The following is a 9,375-nucleotide window of genomic DNA, read 5'->3' on the forward strand; positions in this document are numbered from 1 at the left end:
CTCTTGATTACCTAAATTACAAGGAGCAGCAAGAGGTTAATAATCAAGTCAGTAATCGAATGTAGGCCAGTGATCGCTCCGAAATGCTTCTTTGTTCACATATGAATGGAATAATGTTAATTTTTAGTATGAATCAAAATTATTTTTCCATTTTTAAAGTGTATTTTAACGTCAATAAACCAAGTGAAACTCCATTCGGTTGATCAGGCTACAGGATTAACATATTTTCTCAGCTACCTTTACGTTTAAACAGAATAGAAGATAAAATCAACCACAATGGCGTACAATACAAGAAAACTGTTTTATAATGAGAACTCTGTTAGTGTTCTTTTATTTTTTGTATTTTATTTTTTTTTTTCACAGTGGTTGTGCGTTAATGTGAACATAGTTAGTTGTGTGAGTTTGGTTTGTGGAGGGGACAGCAATATTAGGCCCAGCCCTTCTCACAAGGCGTGGTTTCAGTCGACTCGGGGATGTTGTCTCCTTGCTACGATCAGCTACATCAGTATATCGGCCCAGATACCCATCCACATAGTGTACCACAATCACAGTTAGTCACAGCGGCCGCCAATATCTCTTCATCATCATGTTCAACATCGTCCACATCGCCGCCACAATTCTCTACACCGTTCTCAGTAAGAGATATACTCGCTTTGCCAGAAGGACCATATCTAGGTGGCTTTGATAATTTCGATTTAGACGAATATACGGTAACTGATCCAGTGGCCACTTGTTGGGTGCCAGAGAATTTTGAATCGCAAGATTGGTTGGCTAGTCGTGACAATGTACCACAGTATGGTATGACATCGCATCATGTACAGCAGCTCAGTAACATCACTGTACCGTATAAGATCAACGAAGAGAACCATAGTAAGTAAATCAGTGTGAGGAAAAGAAGAAACGCTACAGTTTTCAAGTTTCATTTTGAAATTTAGTGTAATCAAATGTTCGTGATGCATTTGAATATTCTTAATCCAATCGGTACCTTATTAACATACTAAATATTAACTCATTGCAATGTAATAATGTTTTTGTTCAAAGTTTTTGGTGACTAATTCATTAATCCGGAAGAAAGAAAGAATAATGCCAATTTCAGTCATTATTTTTTTGTATTTTTGCCGAGCTTTCGACCTAGGTACTAGGTCAGCTTCAGGGCTGAAGAAATTAGCATTCTTTCTTGCTATTATAATAATTTTCTCAAATTTCAACTTAACACATCCAGAAATTCTTCTTTTTTCTTTTACATTGCCAACACAAACGCCAAACATCTTTAAAGTAGTCTCAAAGTTGCAAGTTATTTCCGTTGAAAGCGATGTGCAAAGTTCCTTTTTTTTAAAAAATGGAAAAGTTTTATTGAAGAAACTATAGATATTTTCGACATTTTTAAATAAATTAATGTAATTCAATTTAAATTGTTAAATTTTAATCAGGTCATTCAAGTGAATAGGCAGTAGTCCTTGGAAGACTTAACTGATAAGGATATTCACAGATTAATCGCCTAAAACAGATTGTAAATATTCTGTTGTAGGTGATATTTACATATATGTACTGGATAGCCAAACGATTATTGCATACAGGGTGTCCCAAGCTATATGGATAACGACTTTTTCTCGGAAACTAAGATAGCTAGAAAAAAACTAAAAAATACGTGTTCCCTTAGTTTTTTGTTAGGAATCCAAATTTACTTTGTAAATTTTTTTCGGTGCTTCCAGAAGCGAGATACAGGCACCAACTTCATTTTTTCAAATGGGGAGGTGCGGTTTTTATTTCAGAAATAGATTCCTCTATTTTTTTAAAGACAAATTTACTCGAAAGGTTTTTTTCTGTGAGCGATATTTTAGAAGTTATGAATGAAAACATGATTCTTATAAGAAATTTCAAAATGATAATATTATAACGGTTTTTTGATTGAATAAGAAGAAAAGTACTATTTTATCATAAATTTTACTCCTCATTAATATTACAGATCATGCTCGAAATGGCCTCCACCATTAGAGATGCATAGACATGCACTTTCCTGCCAATTGCCCCTTACTGCCAAAGAAGTACATTCGGCTTTAACCGAGTTACAGGCATCTATTATTCTCTGCTTTAGTTCATCTACAGATGCAATTCCGGCTTGATTCTGATACACCTAGATTTAGAAATGCTTTTAGATAAGCAGAAATAAGGAAAGAAAGAAAAAAGTTATGAATAATCACCTTGTTTTTAGGTATCCCCAAAGGGAATAGTCCATAGGTGTCAAGTCCTGTGAGAGAGGTGGCTACTGAATAGCCCCCGTGTCGATATAACATGCCCATCAAATTGCCTATCGAAATATCTCTTTACATGCCTCATGATATTATATCGAAATGGGGGACGATTCAGTGGCCATCTCGTTCACCGGATTTGACACCTACGGACTATTTCCTTTGGGGATACCTGAAAAACAAGGTGATTATTCATAACTTTTTTCTTTCTTTCCTTATTTCTGCTTATCTAAAAGCATTTCTAAATCTAGGTGTATCAGAATCAAGCCGGGATTGCATCTGTAGATGAACTAAAGCAGAGAATAATAGATGCCTGTAACTCGGTTAAAGCCGAATGTACTTCTTTGGCAGTAAGGGGCAATTGGCAGGAAAGTGCATGTCTATGCATCTCTAATTGTGGAGGCCATTTCGAGCATGATCTGCAATATTAATGAGGAGTAAAATTTATGATAAAATAGTACTTTTCTTCTTATTCAATCAAAAAACCGTTATAATATTATCATTTTGACATTTCTTATAAGAATCATGTTTTCATTCATAACTTCTAAAATATCGCTCACAGAAAAAAACCGTTCCAGTAAATTTTTCTTTAAAAAAATAGAGGAATCTATTTCTGAAATAAAAACCGCACCTTCCTATTTGAAAAAATGATGTTGGTGCCTGTATCTCGCTTCTGGAAGCACCGAAAAAAATTTACGAAGTAAATTTGGATTCCTAACAAAAAACTAAGGGAACACGTATTTTTTAGTTTTTTTCTAGCTATCTTAGTTTCCGAGAAAAAGTCGTTATCCATATAGCTTGGGACACCCTGTATATAAGAAATTTTAAGACTGAATTCGAAATCATACAACCTATATCAGATCAGAAAAGTTAGTTAAATTAATTATATTACATTAAGGAATTATATCAGTATCAAAAAAAAAAAAAACAAACAAAAAAAGAGCATCGCAAAAGTAGAATGAAATATGAAGTTTGGCAGACTTCACAGTTAAGAACAAATGAACTTTAAAAATGGTCGATTAAAATAATAATAATAACACTCTAGTTTATTTAAGAATTTTCCTGTTATTTTGAACTATAATTTATGTAACTAAATAATATTTTACAGGAACAAAAGAAGAGGTGAAAAGAAAAGAAAATACCAAACAAAGAACAAAAAGAAAACCAAGAATTTTATTTACACAGGTATGTTAATATTATTTTTACTGTTAGTATTGTTTTTTAAAAATTCGATAATTTTAGATACTCGTATTCCCATTTTTGAACGGTTTCCTAGAGCAACATCCTTTTTTTTTCTTCTTTCTTTCTAGCTATGAGAGGATTTAATTAGATTTTCACTGGAGTAATAGGACCCAATTAGATTCTAACTTTAGGGTAATTCTGTGTAGCGGTGTTCAGAAAAAAATTAAATAAATAAATAAGCAGCTAAAAATCCATCCATAAAGTTGCTCATCGGTATTAAACTAATTCGATAAAACAGTAATGAGAATATTTCTGTTATAAAACAGGAGATCCGTATTGCATTTTATTAGTGTTTTGTAAGGAGTAATAAAAAAAAACCTTAAACCTTATCGAGTGTACGAAAAGAGAGCTATTTACAGTAAGTGTAGCCCATTTTTTTTTTTAAAACAAAATCATTGGTTTAGTTTCCGAAAGATAACCGAACTAAGCTATGAAAAATTGGGCTTTATCGAAGAGTAAAGTCACCGATCCCACGGAAATGAAGTAGGCACAAAAATGAAGGTGATTACCAGCAAAATGTATATTACTTTTGGATTTATTTTAAAAAAAATTGTTGCGAACATTTTCACGACTTCCTCTTCTTAATATATATAATAACTGTCGGGCGCTAACTTAGTTTTTTTTTTTTTTTTTTTGCAAAATCTTAAAACATTTTATTCGATGTAAACATATTAAGCTTTTCGGGCTCTGTATTATACCAATTCGTATAGCATCTGTCTTATCACTTATCTGTTTTTGCTAGAGAAATGATTAGGAAACATTGCGACGTGTCTGATTCTCTGCCAGCAATCTATTTTGAATTTTAAGAAATTTGAAGAAACCCAGTTTTAAGGAAACGGTTGCTTTTTTTTAGTATGAAATCTCAAATAAGTTTTTAAATTCTTGCATGGTAGATTTTACAATAAAAAGGTAAAGTTTTGAGTTACTTTGTTTTCTCTGACACACTCTTATCTCAAACACTCACACCTACAAAGCGAGAAAGAGAATTACTTTTTAGAACCTCAAAACACGGATTTCGGTGAAAAACACAATTTGTAAAATTGTGACGCGTTTGCAGAACTTTTTCTCACTACTCTTAAGAGAAAATAATTCATAATTTCAACGCTGTACATTACTATTACTTTTTTTTTTTTTTAATTATTAGGCCCAAGTGTATGAATTGGAAAGAAGATTTAAGAGGCAATGCTATCTATCGGCACCAGAACGAGATGACATGGCCGCTTCTATTAAACTTACATCAACCCAAGTGAAAATATGGTTTCAAAATAGAAGGTATAAAAACAAAAGAATGAAAGCTGAAGAAGAGAAACAGTTACCATATTTTCCAAGGCCACAATCATGGGATCCGCCTCCACAAAATTATAATCATTTAGCCAATTTTAATAATCATCAAGTAGACGGTGCACAGAATCCTGAAGAATACAATTTAGGACAATCATCTTGTGGGCAGGAAAATTTATGGAGATATCTTTAGTAAACTGGGAAGTAATATCATTATTTTCTTTTTCTTCCATACAGCTAATTTGTGCCAAAAAAAAATGTGTATGCCAAAGCAATAAATTCCAATAGTTTTTTAATTACCATAATTTTTAACTATTCCTAAATATTACAAGGAACTTGATTTTTAAATTTAACATAATTTTATGACTGGTGAAATGATAGATTTACTTAGATTCATCTCTTCCACGTATATTTCGTTTATAAATTTCAAGACTTGGCCTTCTTTCTTATATCATCTCTAAAAACTCGGCTTCTAAGGCTTTTCGGAACTATAAAATTAGATCCCTTGAGAAGATTATTGATGCACAGGAAATCACTGAAAAGGCTTTTCCAATATGGATCAAAAAGGTGCCATATAATGTAAATTAAGTAAACTGACAGTATATTGTTTTGTGCCTTACATTTTTTAAAAAGTCTATAAAGATTTCGGCAATAAAGATTTTACTCATTTATTTTCATTCAAAGTTAATTTATTATGATGACTGAATTTATATTTTTAAGTTATTATTTAATTTTGTTATTATTTTTGTGGTAATCGGCTGTAATAAAAAAATATTTTAATATAGATTTGCTTGTATTGCATTTTCATTTAATGAATGGGTAGTTGCAATATTATTATAAAAATTATTAGAGAAATTTAATTTAAAAATTTGATCTTAAATGGCTAGTTTCATTACTGGATTGGATTATTTGCCGTTTCTAAGTGCTAATTTTGAAATTCCGGTATCAGGTAAATTGAGTTGGAGTGTTTACTGTTTTCTCTTTAAATTCATTGTCATTGAATTAAGTTGCATATGTATATTTCTTTTGTAAATAAAAACAACATTTTTAAATCTTTTTTATCTTCATTTTGTTTTTCAATTAGTATTCTTTCATTGTCGGCAATACATTATAATTTGACCAAAGGTTTTTAACAAAAAGTTTCGAAAAATTTGTTGAATGTTTTATTCAGGTTTTACCATTTTCTCGCATACTATTCTGACATTTATTTTACTTCCTCTTTTTAAGGAAGCGTTGTGAAATCATTTCCTTTTTTTTTATAAATTTAATTTGGTAGCAGAAGTATATGTTTTAAGGTTCCCGAAACTTTTGCGTGACGCCTCTTTACTGCAACAACATCATCTTCCAATGCTGCTTGTCTTTTACAAGGCTCTCATTTCTTTCGAATAACTCCATCTTCTTCCTACTTACATCGCGGACTTCCTCTTCACATTTCTGCTTCAACCTGAGTCTTACACTCTGACGGATCTGACTGTTTCCTGACAGCGCCAAATAGCCTATTTTGTGACGCATATCCTCTCATTAATTTGTAAATCCATCACCCATATTCGCTTAGATATGCTACGAGGTTAAACCGAAAAAAAAACATATTTAATACTTGAATTGATCTAATTCTGCCCCATTAAGAGGAAGGTCGCAATGGAAGTAAGAGGAGCCTCTTTAGTGATGCATTAATGACACAGCTTAGCGTATATCAGTTTTGGTTTGTTTGCCTCTTTGGGAAATAGTACAAAGTTGATTGCTATTGATAAAAATCATGTCATATAGTTAATGTCCATAGGCGTATCGTTTTTATTACCATATGACATTTGGGTTATTACTTTTCGATACATAGAGTTAGTTCATTAACCATTTGTTCCAGTTGGGCGCAGTCATGGCTACCGTACATATCGGAGAGTCCCCCAGAAAATTAATATGGAAAGAATTGTTTCCATTATTTACTATATCAAGATGTTTAGGAATTTTCCCATACGATAATCGATTTAAGTCATCAAAAATCCTTGTTCTATATTCTTATATAGTTACCACATTTTTTATGTCCTTATCATTAATTCTAAAACTTTGGTATATGTTTAGTGTAAATGATCCATGGTTTGTCACATCTGATAGGATATTTTTAGGCATTATCCAGATTTTTGGTGAAGTTGGTACAGTTTGTGTACATCTATTGTGTGATAGAAAATGGAAACTTGTATCGAAAGATTTCCGTGAAATTGGATTGGTTAAAACGAAATTTTCACAAATGTTTGCAACATGGTTGACAATATTTACATTAATATATGTTTTTGGATGTTGCATGGTATATTCATTTTTCACAGAATGGGCAAATATCTATGGCTTTTTTTTAATTTTCTCCAATCTATTTCATTCTCTTTTTTTCTATATTATTATTTTACAATTTTGTAGTTCTATAGAGATTGTTAATTGTATGCTAAAAGATGTTAACAAACAATTAAATCTATTCCGAACACCCGACGAGGTGTTAAATTTTATAAATTTATATTATCTTTTGCAAAACAAATTCATAAAAATTAATAACAGATATTCACTTTCAACGTTGACAGCTATATCAAGAATAGTAGTGCAACTTGTACTCTGTATATATTTGTCTATTAATTTATTGAACGTTGCATCGCAGGAAAATCTAACCCAAGCAATAATGATATGGATCAACAGTGTGTTCGAAGTGTTCTTACTTTATTGCCTGACTGGAATTTGTATGAAAACTTATAGACAGGTCTGGTTCCCTTGATCGTAATTTTGATTTATAATTCAAATCAGTTTCAAACCGATTTATGGAATGGTATGTGAATTGGCCGCTGAAGGAAGTATGCTTCAGTTTTTCACGTTTTTCAAGTTTTCCCAAGGGTCATCACTTGGTATTTAAGTTAATCAAATAGAAAAACAATCAAGGAGTTGCTCCAACTACATTTTAACCTTTGAGATTTCGTGAGTCGCGGATAGTCTAATGGCTAACTCCCTCAGAGTTATCTAATCTAAACATTGGTTCAATTATTAGATCAGAGAATTTGTTAAGAATGCAGACATTAATGTTTCTGTAACAAGTAGGAGAGTGAATTTTGTATTATAGCTGGAATTCCCTAAGTAATCTATATAGTCTACACAGCCACTTATTTTAAATAAAAAATTCTATATTTTCTAAACGCACTTTCAAGGTGTAACTATGGTATCTACACCCTACCATATCTACTGCAATTCTGACAATCTAATGATTTGCCGTAAATCATTTAGATCGCAGAATATCCGGTTTTACATCAAGTTTTAAGCATATAATTTAACATCATCTTGTTCCCAGAGATCTTTGCATTTCACAGTTAATATATTTATTGTTATAGGACGAGCATTTCAAAAACAAAATATTGTTTCTCATGCTTAGAGATGAAAACTTATTAAAAAATGTGCGTAACCGAACATAAAAATAATTGAATAATATCCGTTATTGAATTGAATAGTTTGTTTTTTAATAATGTAACTGTTATTTACAGGAGAATTTACAAATATTTTTAAGAAGGAAAACTCAATTGATTTTAACTGCTCATGGTTTCTTTACATTAGGATATCCATTTATTACATCGGTATGAAGTCATGTTTAATAACATTCAAACAATTATACATAAAACATTTCATTTTTTATTATTAAACCCATTGTTATAGATTACAGGAGCTGTAGTGATGTATGTAATAATATTGATGCAGACAGATCAATTAAAGTTGGAAGAAGTGGATGTTTTAAATTAATATTTTCTAATAGTGAACAAGTAAATAAAGTAATAGAGTGAATAAATAAATTGTATCTACATAAATGAAAGATTTAGAGTTTATTAAAAGATAAATCAACAAAAATACTTTTATTTCAAGCTATCATCTGTAAAAATACAAAAACCTTGAAAAGTGAAGAGAGATTTTGAAAGGATTCTATTACTCGCAAAATTTTAATGAGTGTGTGCAGAGTGCATAAAAACGAAAAGTCGAAGAAAGCTGAAAAATAGGTCTCCCACTTTGGCACTTCTCACACGGGAAGTGTGACACGAGATGCGATTTTTTAGTTATTCACGATTTTCTCTAAATAAAAGTCCAAATAAAGATTTCTTTAAGCTTCGCATACTAATTGGCCTTAATGCATATCAATTTTAAGTTAACAGAAATTAGGAAATTTCTTAGGAAAATTGCTGTTGAGTAATGGTCTTTATTATTTTTCTGATTCGTATAAATAAAAAACACATATCTGGTTCAAAATTCAATGGCAATTTTAGAACTGTTGAAAGAGAATTTCATAATTATGATTTTTAAATCGTTAGAGGAACCGTATCATGAGAAAAAACTTATCATTTTTGTCCATTATGTGTTAAGCATATAAAATTGTAAAGTTTAGAAGAGAAATTTAAGACAAAATTAAATGAATGTAAAGTACCCCTGCCCCATCAGTTTATCCCTAGATTTTGAGCAAAAGATTTAATGTGATTTAAAATTAATTATAATAAAAATAACAGAAGTAATTATAAATTTTGGAAGCTGATAGTCAGAATCGAACCATTTCTAGATATCGAATGTATGCGATGCTGTAACCATCAATGTAGCTTCC

General features: G+C 31.1%; 1 protein-coding gene across 2 annotated transcripts; it reads left to right on the top strand.

The window, feature by feature from the left end:
• The first annotated feature begins 212 nt into the window (after nucleotides 1-212).
• Nucleotides 213-9,190, top strand: LOC141447430 (homeobox protein Nkx-2.5-like). 2 transcript variants are annotated; one of them, XM_074114948.1, is made up of 5 exons: nucleotides 213-870; nucleotides 3,358-3,434; nucleotides 4,636-8,191; nucleotides 8,279-8,368; nucleotides 8,448-8,972. In XM_074114948.1, exons 1-3 carry the CDS (start codon nucleotides 474-476, stop codon nucleotides 4,963-4,965), a joined length of 804 nt encoding a protein of 267 aa, XP_073971049.1. In that variant the 5' UTR covers nucleotides 213-473; the 3' UTR covers nucleotides 4,966-8,191; nucleotides 8,279-8,368; nucleotides 8,448-8,972. The 2 variants fall into 2 exon arrangements, with proteins under 2 accessions (XP_073971049.1, XP_073971048.1); XM_074114947.1 differs by lacking the exons at nucleotides 213-870; nucleotides 3,358-3,434 and having other exon boundaries at nucleotides 4,964-7,509; nucleotides 8,129-8,191; nucleotides 8,448-9,190.
• Nucleotides 9,191-9,375: the final 185 nt, after the last annotated feature.

This window comes from Rhodnius prolixus, unplaced genomic scaffold (assembly GCF_049639745.1).
Source record: "Rhodnius prolixus isolate KJV_2025 unplaced genomic scaffold, Rpr scaffold_7, whole genome shotgun sequence".
Classification (NCBI taxonomy): domain Eukaryota; kingdom Metazoa; phylum Arthropoda; class Insecta; order Hemiptera; family Reduviidae; genus Rhodnius; species Rhodnius prolixus.